Source organism: Antechinus flavipes, chromosome 4 (assembly GCF_016432865.1).
Source record: "Antechinus flavipes isolate AdamAnt ecotype Samford, QLD, Australia chromosome 4, AdamAnt_v2, whole genome shotgun sequence".
NCBI lineage: Eukaryota > Metazoa > Chordata > Mammalia > Dasyuromorphia > Dasyuridae > Antechinus > Antechinus flavipes.
Genome location: NC_067401.1, coordinates 303,674,845 through 303,690,625, shown reverse-complemented (window position 1 = coordinate 303,690,625; position 15,781 = coordinate 303,674,845). Strand labels below are relative to the sequence as shown.

Below are 15,781 nucleotides of genomic sequence, written 5' to 3'. Positions count from 1 at the left end.
CAATTCTTCTTGTGCAACCAAAGAACTGTTCGGTTCTGCACACATATATTGTATCTAGGATATACTGTGACATATTTAACATGTACAGGACTGCTTGCCATCTGGGGGAGGGGGTTAAGGGAGGGAAGGGAAAAGTCAGAACAGAAGTGAGTGAGAGGGATAATGTTGTAAAAAATTACCCAGGCATGGATTCTGTCAATAAAAAGTTATTATTATTAGAAGAAAAAAAAGAAATTGCATAATTTACAGAGAATTTCCACTTCATCAGGGCATAAAAAAATTACTAGGGCAAGCAGCTGCCAGCACTACTTGGGATTAAATATTTCTAGGAGGCACGTAACAAAGATGGTTATTGAATGATTATCTAAAATACATGGTTTGGTCTAGATATTCTCTTTCTAGCTTTATGATCCCATGATCCTGTGATTGTTAATAAATAAAAAATAAATAAATAAAACAAAGCTGTCTGTCAAGTCTTAGAGGGAGAGGTGTGAGAACTGAGATAAGAATCGATGACAAAGCACCTAAAAGAGTCCTAGATGAAAAATTTAGGCTCTGCTTTTTCAACTTAAGTTTCCTTGGGAAAATGCCTTTTCTCAAGAATGGTTTTCTGCCTACCCTTTAATTTCTAATTCTTTGTATAACATCATTAAGAAATTTTTTTTCCTGATTTGGGGATGAGGGAGTTTGGTTTAGAAAGTGTTTGTGTCTTCAAAGAGACCATTAGAGAGATGTCTTTGAATAAAACATGCTGTTGCCACTGGCAAAAGAAAGCTACAGCTAAGTTTCCTTTAGACTTAAGCTAGGTTGGAAGTTAGGAAAGGAAGGAAAGAAGAGAAGCAAGGGAGTGTTTCCTCAGGACTCAGAATCAGAACCATTTTTCTAAATGCCTATTCTTACAACACAAAGGGATGTGGTAGATTTCACCAAAAAGAAAACCCACAGAACCAGACAAAAATAACTGAAACGAAGCTCTTGGTTCATACTCCAGTACCCTTTCACAGGGTAGCTCAATGAGGGTGCACAATACAACTCTTCCCTTGGAGGTATTGGGTCAGAACACTTCATACTTTGTGATTTCCTTTGCCTCTAATATTTTTAATTAAAGGGAAATCTAGCTAAAGTGAACATAAAAGCCATATGATATATATGATGGAAGGAAATGACTCACAAAAGAATAATCCTGGGGAAAGGGAAGGGAGAAAGGGGAAGGATCTTGGGGAGCAGAATTTGTAATAGGGAAGGCCAGGCAAGCAACGGACAATGTGACAATGAAATTTTGGTAGATTATTTTCAAAATGTTCAACATGAACTAAAATTCTACAAAAGAAGTTAGGTCAAAAGAGAAGAGACTCAAGGATGAAATTCTTCTAATGGTATAAAAGCAAACAATTATAATCAGGAAGAGGAGAAACTTGCTTTAAAAAAAACTGATGTGAACTCAAAAGTTTCCTCTTCTACTCCCCTCTACCTCAATATCTTCCTCATCCTACATTATCACCTCCTTTTCTCCAGGCTCAGGGGAAGATCTGGACCTTTTGTATGCCAAATTAACCTTGCCACTTTCATTCTTAGTCCCTTCTCTGCCCTTCTCTTTCAGAGAGAACCTTATTTATCATTTCCTCGTTTTCTCTCAACTTCTCTCTCTCCTTAGCCACTGACTTCAGATGCTAATAAACATGTTCAGATTTCCCTATTATTAAAAAAAAATAAAATAAAAACAAACAACAAAGCCCTTCAGTTGGCCCTTCCATTACCTCAAATTATCATACTATATCTCTACCATTTTTGTTGCCTCCATCTCCTTAACTGCTACTTTCTTCTCAGTCCCTTGAAATTCATTTCCTAATTCTTCTATTTCTTTCTCCAAGATTACCAACAATTTCTTAGTATTCTTGGAGTAAGGAATGGGAAGTAGGAAGAAGGATAACTTTGACATCTATTAAGAATCCCTTAAATAGTTAAATAGGTTCTATTTTTAGATAACTTTCAAATTCATAAATCTAGCCTTTACCTCTCTCTTAAGATGCAACTCCATATCACCAACTACTCTATGGACATCTCTATCCCAAAGACATTTCTAAACTAAACAAAACTAAAAGAGAATTCACTGTCTTTCCCCTATTTTATTAACTTTCACAATTCTCCTGAGAGTTATGTTAGTCAAAAGCAGCCCTGGTTTAGAATATTAGCTTGTATGTAAAATGAAATGTTATGAGGGAAGGATAGTGGGAGATTATGAGCCATATAAAACAACAAACAGTGGAAGAGGGGAAAAACTTTTTTTAAAAAAAAGCTTGACAAAATTCTCAAATAAGAAAATAGATGAACAATGGAAAAGATCTGCAATTATTTTTATAACAAACTTTTGACAGTATTAAGTAAAGATACACCATCTTATTTGGGGTATCCTAGATGTGCTTCAGAGTGGCAGGCTGATAGTATGATGAGAAAGACAACAGCAGTTGCCTTAGACAAAAGAAATCCATGTTAAAAGTGACATTATTTTGAGATATTTGACAAGTGAGTCTTTTTTGTTGACCTAAACTGTTTTAGGCTCTTTTTGTTTCCATCTATTTTCCATTTTCAATTTGAATTGTTTTTAATGGCATATCATATATTTTTCCCATTTTAATTCTTTATTAATTAGATTAATTTTTGTACAAATTAACAGTTTGACTATAAGTACACAGAGAACTGATTTAGGAACTTCTCCCACATCAGGAATAAGAAGTTTATTCTCTTATAAAAGAATTTTCTGTTATAAAAGAATTGGAAGGCACTAGACATGGAGAGCATCACAAAAGTAAAAATGGTTATTTTTCAAAGGCTATGCTAGTCAGGTGACAAGCTATATAATTTTGCAAAGACTTTAGTATGATTCTGGCAAAAGATTATGGCTGTTTTCTAAAAACCACCTTAACTAAAGACATGAAGCTTCTGAGCAGGATAGCTATTTGATCATGAATCCTTTAGCCATGGCAACCCATAAAATCAGAAAAAATACAAAGTATGGAACTGAGAACTTCTGTTTTTACAGAGAGGATGGTTGAATATGTTTGATGTAATCTAAATCCTCAAGTCCTTCACTGGTGGAAATCAATATCTGGCACCCATGTGAAGGGCAGGGAAGAATTAGAATTCTCTTACTGGAGAAGGCTCTGACATGTGTCAGAGCCCGATGTAATAAAGAAAGCTTTTTGCTTTTAGCTTGTGTGAATTCTTTGGTATTTTTGGAGTTAATAGTAGTTACAAAAAGTTCTGTGATTTCACAGAAGAACTTAAAAAAGAATTTAAAAAATCAAAAGAGAAGAAGGAAATTTTAGAAAAAAAAGCAATTCAAGAAAATTGTGAAAACTAGGAAAAAACGAACTGCTTGAAAAGTAGATTTGGACAAGTGGAATCAAATAATGTTATAAGACATAATATAATTATATAACATAATTCAATATATAATATAAAATCAAAACCCAACAATATGTTGTTTACAAGAAACACATTTTAAAACGAGAGATATACAGAGATAAAAATATTCCTTTCCCCCCTCTTTGTTTTCTTTTTAAAAGTCCTCCTAGAGAGATCATTATATACCCCAACAATGATACTGTTTGAGGATGTATTCTGATGGAAGTGGACCTCTTTGATAAAGAGAGTCTTAATTGATCAAAGATGGACAGAAGCAGCTACACCCAGAGAAAGAACACTGGAAATGAATATAAACTGCTTGCATTTATGTTTTTCCTCCCGGGTTATTTATACCTTCTGAATTCAATTCTCCCTGTGCAACAAGAAAACTGTTCAGTTCTGCACACATATATTGTATCTAGGATATACTGCAACCCATTCAACATGTAAAGGACTCTTGCCATCTGGGGGAAGGGGTGGAGGGAGGGAGGGGAAAAATCGGAACAGAAATGAATGCAAGGGATAATGCTGTAAAAAATTACCCTGGCATGCGTTCTATCAATAAAAATTATTAAAATAAAAAAATAAAAAAAAATTAAATTAAATTTTAAAAAATGATAAAAAAAAAAAGTCCTCCTAGAGTCTCTTTTTCTGCCTTTTTCTTTCCTGGTGTTTCCCATTCTAAACTTAATTCTTCTCCTGCCCCATCATATCTACCTCATTTGGCACTCCTGCCCCTAGAATTCACCACCAATGAGTTGAAACTAAAGTAATCCTAACATCAACTGCCCAGCAACAAGATAGATTAGGAAGTGTTAAGAATTCCTGTGTGGGCAGCAATCAGACTGGAGCAAATAGGAGGGATTAGCTGTGTAAAAACAATTAATTATAGTCATTTATATGAATTGTTTACTCTTTATATTGAATTTACATTCAATATAATTAATAATTATGCATATTAATATCAGCAATTTTAGTTGGTTATAATTTAAATCTTCATACATACTTATCTCTCATAGTTTGTTTTTCATGAAACATGACTGTTGCCATTTAAAAAAAATTAGAGAAAACACTTCAAGATGGACCCATTCATATGCCAACCCTTTTGTATAAGCTAGGAAGATACTCTTTTTCCAAAAATGTATTTTCTCTATTTTAAATAAACTAATTGTGGGTTCTGAGACCCTATTGTCTGCCTTTTCACATTTTAATAGATCTTATATTTCCTGGGAAGTTAAAAGGTGACTGACTATATGAAAATAATATTCTCAGATTCAATATATGAGAACTACATGTAGCATATGGTAGAATAGGAGTCATATCTGCTTTCTTTATTGAAAAACAAACTTCTCCAGCTGTTTATTCTGCATAATCTACAATCACAGAAGGGAGATTTGCTGCAGAAATAGATATGTCAGTTAAGTTTCATCTAGAGGCTTTATAACTGATGCAAAAAGCAGAAGTAATAGTACTTGTGTCAAATCCCAAGTGCAGTATGAGTTATTGGAAACTAGGGAAAAAATTACATTTTCCCCTTATTGTAAGAAAACCTTATATGGAAGCCATAAAGAAAAATAAGTAGTTTAGTCATTTTTAATTTTTTCCATGTTAAACTCTACACTTGCTTTATCTTGATTCAAGATGATTCAATGAGTTTTTATCTTTCTTTTTTTTTCCCCCTGAGGCAATTGGGGTTAAGTGACTTGCCCAAGATCACATAGCTAGGATGTGTTAAGTGTCTGAGATCAAATTTGAACTCAGGTCCTCCTAACTCCAGGGCTGGAGCTCCATCTACTGCACCACCTAGCTGCCCCTATCTTACTTTTATATGAAAAGATAAGAAATTATCATGAATATTTAAAACATTTATAATTTTTCAAATAGGCTTTTAAAAGATGAGAATACTGATTTACCATCTGTAGTATGTATGTTTTGCATTATTTTTCTAATTATGATAAGAGACTTGAACTGAGTTATCACTAAAACTATTCTCTAATAAATAACATGCTCATTGATAGTAAGAATAGGTAATTGCTATTATCAGCATATAATTAATCATATTCACATAGCACTTTATGTAACAGAATGCTTTCAATCTATTATCTCATCAGATGGTTATAGTAACCCTGAAATACAAATAGTGTAAATAATATTATACTCATTTTACAGGTAAGAAAAGTGACATTAGGAATTTGTAACTTGCCTCAAGTTATAAAACTAATAAATAGTAAATCTAGATTTCCAACCAAGATCTTCTGACTTCAAGGCAGTAATTCTTCTCTTTACCCTATATCACAGAATTTCTTCTTACTGAAATAAGTTTATACTTTTAATATTTTGTGGATCTATTGAGGTGTGAACATATGAAATGCATTCACATTTTTGTATTCTATATTGTTTATGCCATTTTATAAATCCTTCATGGAAGAATTTATTTCAAAGGTTTTCTTAGAGAATCTGTGCCAGGCAGTGGAGACAACCTTTTTAAATATGCCAAGACAACACTTGGATTGGATTATCCATCTGTTGTCTCTCTCTCTCTCTCTCTCTCTCTCTCTCTCTCTCTCTCTTACTAGATAGCTGGTCTGTCATTCTTTTGTTATATATGAGGCAGTGTGGCACAAGAAAAAGCAGTGGCCATGGAACTGAAAACCTAGGTTCAAATCCTATCTCTGGTGTTTATTATTTATGTCACATTAAATAAAATCACTTAATAAATCTAGTCCATATTTTCCTCATCTATAAAGTTAAAGGACTAGATTGGATGGGTCCTTATGTATCCTGAACTAGGAACATCTTTTAATCATTATTAACATCTTTATTATAATAGCTCATATTTACATAATTCTGTAAGGCTTCTTGTATTACCTCATTTGACTCTCACAACAATCCTTGTGAGATGTGTTATTATCCTTGTTTTTCAGAAGAACTAAAGGGTCACACAGTGTCTGAGGTAGTATTCAAACTCATGTCTTCCTGACTCCAATTTCAAACACTATTCACTAAGCCACTTCTTGAGTGAAGGCTTTTCTATTAATGCTGCAGCCTACCTGTACTCTCAATGCAATTCTCCATTGCCCAAGAAAATGGATTACTGAAATTTTAATTGGTTGAAAACTGTGGTATTGCATGATTTCTACGCACTAGCATCAGTGGCAGAATACTAGTGTTGAAAAGATGGGATTCGGGGCAGCTAAATGGCATTGTAGATAGAGTACCAATCCTTGAGTCAAGATTCAGCCTCATTTAACACTTACTATGTAACCGTGGGCAAGTGACTTATCCCAGTTGACTTGAAAATAAAATGGAAAAGATGGGACTTGTGGCACAAGATTACTCATCATTATTGTGGGCATTAAGAGTTTTCCCAAATGCAATTATTCTATTCTCTTTTAGTTCTGGGCCCAGATCGTTGTTTATATATAATTCCAATAGAAGTTATTCAGCTATTCAAATCCTTTAACTTAGCATTTCTGCTATTGTATATATATTCAGAGGAGGTCAAAGAGAGAAGAAAAAAAGGAGTTTTTTTTTTTTTAATTTTTATATTATATTCATGGCAATGCTTTTCCTGATACTAAATAACTGGAAATAAGGTGGGTGCCATTAGTAGCATCATGATTGAACAAATTATATTGCTCATTTTTAATGATTATTGTGCAGTAAGAAACATATACTTAGGAATTTAGAGAAACATGGGAGGATCTATCTAAACTAATGATGAGTGAAATAGAACTGAATTGTATATAAATGAATGAAAAGTCAATTATGATTAAATCTATTCTGCCATTGTTTCTGGAAGGGGTATGCTACTATCCTTGCAATTTTCTAGTCCCATTCTCCTGTGTCTATGGTCTCCCCCTACTATAATGTGAACTCCTTGAAGGCAGGCATTGTCCTATTCATATCCCCAGTACTTAGCCCCTAATAAGCACATTACTAATGCTTTCTCATTCGTCATTTTACTTTCATTTCTTCTCAAGTACACATCCTTAAGACAGATAATTAAGCTAGCAATGAAAACATAATTTTTCATGTTTTTAGTAATACCTGCCAAATCCTGGAAATGCATTTAATTCTCTTCCTAGGGGGCCCTTTTCTATTTGGTAAGTTCTTCTTGTAACTTTCATTTTGGGGAAGGGCTCCAGACTAATCATCCCTCATTTTCTGAGCATCTCATCATGTATCTACTCTACTTTACACTTTTGCTTTTATATGTTGTCTTCTCCCATTAGAATGGAAGATCCTTATAGGTCAAGGATTTTATTTCTTTTTATTTGTATTTGTATCCTTACCCTTAGCACAGGGTCCGATACTTAAAATGCTCATTGGCTGATTACAAGATTCATTGGACATGGCCAGTTAGCAAGTACATGTATTTTATCTGAAATAGCATTTCCTTCCTGCTAAAATACTATATGATCCACTTACTTAGCAGACACTCCATAAAACTGGCATTTCTCAATGAGCAGCTTTAGACTGGCTTCTTCCAACTAATTTTACCTTTATTTTTCTTTCCTCATTTTCCTCCAAGGCATTTCCAAATATAATTGATGTCATCCATGTATATTAAAATAGTTCATACTTCCAACTACTTTCTCCATAAACAATTAAACTATAGTTAGTGTCCTGATAATACTATATGGTATATGCTGATCCTTTTGGTTAGGTTAAAAAAAAAAGATATTTCCTTATTTTCTTCTATTATGGGGATTGGATACTATCCATTATATAGATCTAGCCTGATTAGCAAACAACCAAGGCATCTTGAATATGTGGCATTGTATCTACTCTAGATACTTACTCAGACTAGTAGTTTATATACATTTAGATGATGCATATGCACTATAAGAAAATGTGATTCTACTGTTAACTAACAGTTTCTTCATACCTTTTCTACAGTCTTCCAATTCGATCATTTGAAATCATTTTTTAAAGTCTCAGTAGTTGTTGAAGTGGATTATGTGTCTTGTTCTTATACGGCCATGAAGGCAGCTGAAGCAGGTGCTGTATAGAGTAAGAGCTTGGTTAAACATCACAGATGTCAAGGTCATCTACTGCATCCTGGGCCATCACTAGTCATCTTGACTTTTGTCTTGCCACTGGATTTTGATGACTGAGGAAGAATGAGGCTGGAAACTTTGTGCATCTCAGCCTTATTAAATCCAGTTTAGGCTCAAGCCCAGTCATTACCCATGATATCCCTGGTCTCAAAAACAAACAACAAACAACAACATACTGTTTACTGAGAACATTGGGCCTAGAATTGTGTGTTTTGAAAATAATCTCTCAGGCATTGTAGAGTCATTAAAGTCAAACATCTCTTAGCCTACTTTCAAGATGGAATAGTCAGTGTCCTTATGATATATTCTATTATCACACACCTCTACTATTAGGTGTCATACAGAAACATGATGTTTAGTGTCCAGCTGTTGCATTGCAGCTTGCTGTCTACAGAGTTAGAATACCTTAAAATAGGCTAGAAACAGTACCAACCAATCCTGACACAACCACTAGAACTTACCTAGTACACCTCAGCTAAAGTGTCACCTTTCTGTTGATGTCAACTGAGTCCCAAAGCCCTTTAGTATGGTTTTTCCTTCCATATTTGTGGAAATCAATGCCCTGTGACTATAAGAGTAGCTTGATGGAGTTGGTGAGAACAGGAGAAAAAACTGTCTCAGTCTCTTCCAGCTCTATAGTCATTTCAGGCACTTTGGGCTTCAGGATGTGAAAGGAGAATAAAATTCTGGGAAGAAGCCAATATGAAAGGAGCTGACAGCTGCCATCAGGTCTCTATACCCAGCTTGCTACACTAGAGACCTACTGGAATTTTCCCTTCAATAAGAGCTGGGACTTACTGTCTTGTTGGAGCTGTTCCATCATTCCCAAAGGGGAGATCTCATTTGATCTGTATTGTCTGGTATATATTTTCAACATAAACCTTCTCTGATTTCTGTTTTGCTGACTTAGAAAAATCGGTTTCTTTGCCCTTTGTTATGCATATTCGTTGTGGAACTGGAACTGTCGGAAGGAAGTAAATATAAAGATTGGGGACTTCCTTTCCCCATTAATGAAGAGAGATCAAAAGTTTAGCTTGAACATGAAAAACACCTCGTCAATTAAATACTTAAGAAAATAGACATAATTCTAGTCTGATATGCTCTTTTTCTGAGAACGATAGTCAGCTTTTATTCTTCCCCTCCTGCTTACCCTCCTGACAGTAATTTAAAGTCTTATTTGGAAAAGAGTTGGAGGAGAAGAGGCTAGAAATCTATCCATTCCTGTCTCCTTTTGAGCCATACAGGACACTCAATGTTACATATGAGAACAGCGTGATACATATGACTTTCCCAGAGAACTTAAGCCCATATAAAGTTTTTATTGTGTAATTCCTCATTTGCAATATGTTATAGGCTATTCTCATCATGAACTTCTTAATTAGCTTTTGGATAACCCTCAACTTTAATATTTGTCAAATTGTAATATTATATGACTTAGCATACATTATTAGCAGTTTAAAAAAAAGATGGCCTTTTGCTAAGGGGGAAAAACTTGGAGATAATTAAAAGAATATCAGTTTCTCAAAAGTATTCCAGATTATTGTCTTTCTCCTGTTTAATTTGGGACCTATGTATCTTGAACAAAGTGATGGATCAGTCTTATAAATTGTTCATCAAATTTCATGTCTGGTCAACAGTCATTTTTCATTCATTTATTTTTTTTTTTTATTTTATTTTATTTTTTTTTTTTGTGGCTAGCCAAGTCAAACTCTTGAGAATGTATAGATATTATTTAGGAATCTTTGCAGTGTTCTGAGGTCTTAGATAATAAACAAAATCTTATCTATGTTCAAAAGTGTCACTTTTAAAAATTGTAATTATTTATATTTTACATTATTATAAAAATGGTGGTTTTATTATTTGCTATTGTATTAATATGCCCCCATTTACTCAACTGATTCTATGATCTCATTGATATAGGTCTTTCCTCCAGTAATGAAAAATATAACCCATCCATGCCTGCTTATAATGTGTGAACACATTATAGATAACATACACACACACACACACACATACATGGATATGGTGTACCAAAAAATCACATTGAGACTCCATATATTTGTGTACACATATGTGAATATACTTTATCTATATGTATGTTATCTATTCGTGTATATACACATGCACAGACATATTCAAACATCTCAAACACACACACATACACACACACACACACACACACACATGCAATCTTTCCAGTCTAGGAAGAAAGGGATGTAATCACAGAAGGTAAGGGGTGTTAAGCTAAGTGTAAAAATGTGTCTACATCCTGTCATGCTTTTAAGAAGTGTGAAGTTTTCCTTGATTGAATTGGGAGAGGAAATTGCCCAAGATTAGTTTGGTTAGGCCCCTCATGACCACTAAAAACCTGAAGTCACCCACTCTAGCTATCTAGTTCAAGCCAGAAGCCAAAATCAAGGCAAGAACCTAGCCCTTGAGTGGGAATCACATTTCACATCCTGATAGGGGAAGAAAGGACTTTTTTTCTTCTACCTCTCTTTTCCATGTGTCAGAAACATTCTGAGGCACTGAGAAGTAAATGCTTGCTTGACACTATATCCGACAGGGAAAAATACACATACTCTCTAGACCAGGGTTTTTTTAATTTTTGTGTGTCATGGACCCCTTTGATAATCTGGTGAAACCGAGGGACCCTTCTCAGGATTGTGTTTTTAAATGTGGAAAATAAAATACATAGGATGAAATGTAAATGCTTATACAGAAGATTTAACAATTGGCCTTGAAACCATTAGAGCTGTTTCAACTCACCCCTGGCCCATGTCATTGTGAATTCAAGAGAACAAGAATGCAAGTCAATATTAGAAACTACTTGATAATCCTTGCTGTCTAAAATGTAGACTAGATGGGGGGAGGGGAATCTACTAAAGCAAAGTGAAATAGACAATTAAGGTAATGATTTAATTCAGACCTACAACATACTTGGGATAATAGCTTTTATATAGCATTTTATAATTCACACAACTGTTTACATATGTTAACTCATCTGAAACTCATAATCCTGTAAGGTAGGAACTATTATTCTCATTTTGTAAAAACTGAGACACAGACAAGTTAAATGACTTGTACAGGATTATATAAATGTATCTCAAACTGAATTTAAACTCACATCTTCTATATATAGCAGACTATACTTCATAGTATTCAACCTACTAATTTTCAGCTTGCCTGACCAAGATTACTTAGGTTTAGTAAGCATTACTCAGAATTTGAATGCAGGCCTTTTAACTCCAGAGTCATTGTCCTTTCCACTGAACCAAGTTTCCCAAATAAAGCAAGAACGTGTTTTGTTTTGGCTGAATTATTTGAAACTGCCAAGACCAGATTCCTGGTTTAGACATTGCTTGGGCTTGGAGTTAAGCAAAAATGAATTCAAATTTGGTCTCAGACATTCATTAGCTATGTGAACCAAGACCAGACACTTAAATTTCTTAGTCTCAGTTTTGCATTTGTTAAATGGGAATAATAGTATTTACCTCAAAGAAGTGAAGATAAAATGAGATATTTCTAAAGCACTTCCCAAATCTGAAAGCACCATACAAATGCTAGCTGTTATAAAGAGTTATTCTTAGCCATGGAGAATTAGAGTTAAATTTTTTAGATAAGTATTTAGATTTGGGTCCACTTTAGTATTTTCCTGATGAATATTTATATGTTTCTAACCGTAAATAAAATGAAATCTTTACTTTCTTGTATTTTCTATTTCTTCTTACTACTAGATACTGCTGAAAAACATTGTAATATTATCACAAGCTCCGTTATTAATATCAAGCAAAATGAAATCTATGCAAAACACAAAATTTTGCAAATTAAATTTAGAAGACTCCCAAAATCTAACATGTAGATATAATCTACTACCTCACTTTCTATTATCATTTCCACGGAAAAATAAATCGTTGTTAAACTGCCAGATGGGAGTTTTAGATGCTTCAAGTCTTTTCCAAGACTTAGATTATACTGCACCCTAGCGGATGCCATCTCATGAATGCAGTGAGCCACATTAGTAAAAAGTTTAAATTTACAGATGGCTTTTTTTCTTTTATAAGAACTCTGGAATACAGTTTAAAAAATTAAAAAAGAAAAACCTGCTACTGAACCTAAAACACTTTTATAAAAAAATCTTTCAGCTCCCTATTCTAGAGTTTATCTGTATTCAACTCTTATTTTACAATCAATATTCTTTAGCACTGGCCTACAAAACTAGTTTTTTTGACTTTTTCAACTTCTTTCAGAATTGGACTAAGAAAACAAGCAGCAGCATTCTTAGGCGTTTTGAGCGTTTATTGAACACCACTTGGTGAATATATTATAAACTTTTGAATTTATTATTCCCAATTGTATATAAGTAACTCTTTGAATTCAAAACCTTAGCAAAAAAAAGGCTTGTGTGAAACCAGGTAGGTTATGGGACCAAAAAAATTGGCCTCATTAACTCTAACAATTAGACATTTTTTTGAGTCCAGAAGCATCCTCTTAAAGAATATTGGACTTGGTGTCAAGAGTAAGTCATAGGTCGCATAACTGTAACTGTAGAGCTGAAAGGGACCTCAGAAGTCGGATGATACAATCCCTCTATAATTGGAGAAAGGGACTGAATCTCTGAAAGTTTAAGTAACTTGGCCATGAATTTACAGGTATAGAATTCAAATTGTCCTAATTTCAAATCCAATTTTCTTTTTTACTGTATTTTGCACTTGATACTTAACCTCTCTAGGTCTCTTTTGTTATGAAAGAAAAAGGTAGGTATTTGTCTGACACCAAAGGCCCTTTTCAGCTACCAATCTACACCACTTTACTCCAAATTAGGAATTGGCTAAATAATTGCCAAGCTTTCTTTCTTCCTAGCCATACTCTTCAGATACGCGTATTGGGTAGGGAAGAACTGCGCGAACGAAATAGGTATGGAGGATGGATAAGTAGGGAAGAAATGAAATCGCCTTAACTCTCACACAGGGGGCCTGCCTATAGTTTTCAGGTACGATGAAGACCGCAGCTACACTGAAGAAGCTACCAGTGAAAATTACTTCACTGAAAACTTTCATCGGCAAACAGGTCAGAGGTTACCATCCGTGCACTGTAGCAGGGGCACGCGCCTCCCGAGTTATAGTCTACAAAAACTGAATTTCCGCGCGCCATCAGGTGTAAACAAACCGGAGTTTGTTAAACCCAGCCCCAGAAGTTTGGCCACGCCCTTCCCGGAAGTTCTCTTCAAAGGAAAAGAAATCTCTGTTTACCAACAAGCTAATTCGCTAATCCTCGCCCCAAACAGGGTCACGCCCCCCAGGGACGGTCTCTCCAATGAAAGCTGAATCCTTGTGTGACAGCTTCGGAAAGACACAGGAATTTGCTAATCCCGTGCTTTGAATCTGGCCACGCCCCCTGAGGCGGTCTCTCTCGACCGAGTTTCTTTCGATTTCTCTTCTCGCGAGAGAGCCTGGCTGGGCTTTCCGTGGAGCCGGTCGGCGCCATGGCGCCTGCCTCTACCTCTCGCAGCCCGGAGGATACCCCAGGTTCCCGGAGACGGCGTCACGGAGGTAGCGGTGGCGGACACTCAGCTACAGCATCTGGAGGAGGCGGCGGCCGCCGAAGCTCCTCCAAGAGCCCTCCAGCCACCAAAGCCATCCGCTCGCCCCGGGGCCGCTCTCGTTCTCGTTCCAGAGAGCGCAACGGCTTTCGACAGTCGTCGTCCTTCTCAGAGCCGGGAGGCCCAGGCCGTAGCCGTCGCAGCCCTAGCCGGACCCACGGCCGCGACCGAGAGCGGCTTCCTGATATGCGTGGCTCCTCGTCCTCATCTTCTGCCCACTACCATCATCACTACCACTACCATCACCATGGGGGCGACAGGCAATGGCCAGATTACTACGAGAAGGAGAAGGAGGAGAGCCTGCGCCAGAGGAGGTTAAATGAGCGGGAGCGGATCGGGGAGCTCGGAGCTCCGGAGGTGTGGGGGCTTTCCCCTAAGATTCCTGAACCTGATTCTGATGAACACACCCCTGTAGAGGAGGAGGATTCAAAGTCCAAGAAAAGTGCTTCAAGTTCCAGTTCTGAAGAAGAAAAGAAGAAGAGGAAGAAGAAAACGAATCGCTCCAAAGAAAATGCTCAGAGGAAAAGAAAGAAAAAAACGTCCAAAAGAAAACATAAAAAATATTCTGAGGACAGTGACTCTGACTCTGATTCTGACTCTGATTCCAGCAGTGAAGAAGAGAGAAAAAAGGCAAAGAAAGCAAAGAAGAAAAAGAAGAAGAAACACAAAGTGAAAAGGTCCAAAAAGAAGAAATATAAAAAAGAATCTACTGAGTCAAGCTCTGATGTCTCTGATGAAGAGCTCCCAGAAGATGATCTCTGGATTGAGAGATCAAAAAATGCAGAAGCTATGGATTTAATTGGGCCAGAAGCGCCAGTGACACATGCCTCTCAAGATGATAGACCTTTGAACTATGGACATGCTCTGTTGCCTGGGGAAGGTGCAGCTATGGCTGAGTATGTCAAAGCTGGAAAGCGAATCCCTCGAAGAGGAGAAATTGGCCTGACAAGTGAAGAGATTGCTTCCTTTGAATGTTCAGGCTATGTAATGAGCGGTAGTAGACACCGAAGAATGGAAGCTGTGCGACTTCGAAAAGAAAACCAGATCTACAGCGCTGATGAGAAGCGAGCTCTAGCATCCTTTAACCAAGAAGAGAGAAGGAAGAGAGAAAATAAGATTCTAGCTAGTTTTCGAGAAATGGTGTATAGAAAGACAAAGGGAAAAGATGACAAATAAGGACTTTTGTCAGTTATGCAACTAAAAATGTTGAAAGTATCTTTACAACCTTATCTTTTTTTCTATTGAAATATAAACAAAGTTTATGATGCACCTGTGCCTTCTTTTTAATTCAATGAATTCCTCCAGGAGAATATGGTGTTGACAGAACTAAATTACTTTATTGGTATCATTTTCAATAGGTGTGATTGGTCTGCTTAATCCTGAATGTTTATGTGTGCTAATTAGGGAAAGTTTTATGTGCTGAATTGTGGGAGTGGGTCAAAAAGTGATCCCTGAACAACCTTGCGATTCTATTTTCAGAGTGTGGTACTTGGGAGGGAAATGAAGGGAGAGGAAGAGGGAGAGGTAACCGTGGTCAACTCCAAAAGTCATGTCCTCTTATTGTAGTGACACTAGAACCTGTACAGTATACTTACAATTCAGGATAAAAAACCAGCATTCCCCTGCTTTTAACACAATTGCTGCAAATATAGGAAGGCCATTGTTGCAAAAGAAAAATAATGAAGTTCGGAAATTCACTTCTAATATTTTA

General features: G+C 36.0%; 1 protein-coding gene across 1 annotated transcript; it reads left to right on the top strand.

The window, feature by feature from the left end:
* The first annotated feature begins 13,911 nt into the window (after positions 1-13,911).
* On the top strand, positions 13,912-15,339 carry LOC127562166 (NF-kappa-B-activating protein-like). The gene has a single exon (XM_051997649.1). The coding sequence runs from the start codon at positions 13,954-13,956 to the stop codon at positions 15,244-15,246; it is 1,293 nt and encodes a 430-aa protein (XP_051853609.1). The 5' UTR covers positions 13,912-13,953; the 3' UTR covers positions 15,247-15,339.
* Positions 15,340-15,781: the final 442 nt, after the last annotated feature.

What these genes read in the sequence shown, in the direction of transcription:
- LOC127562166 (XM_051997649.1), top strand. Translation starts at nt 13,954, where the DNA reads ATGGCGCCTGCCTCTACCTCTCGCAGCCCGGAGGATACCCCAGGTTCC.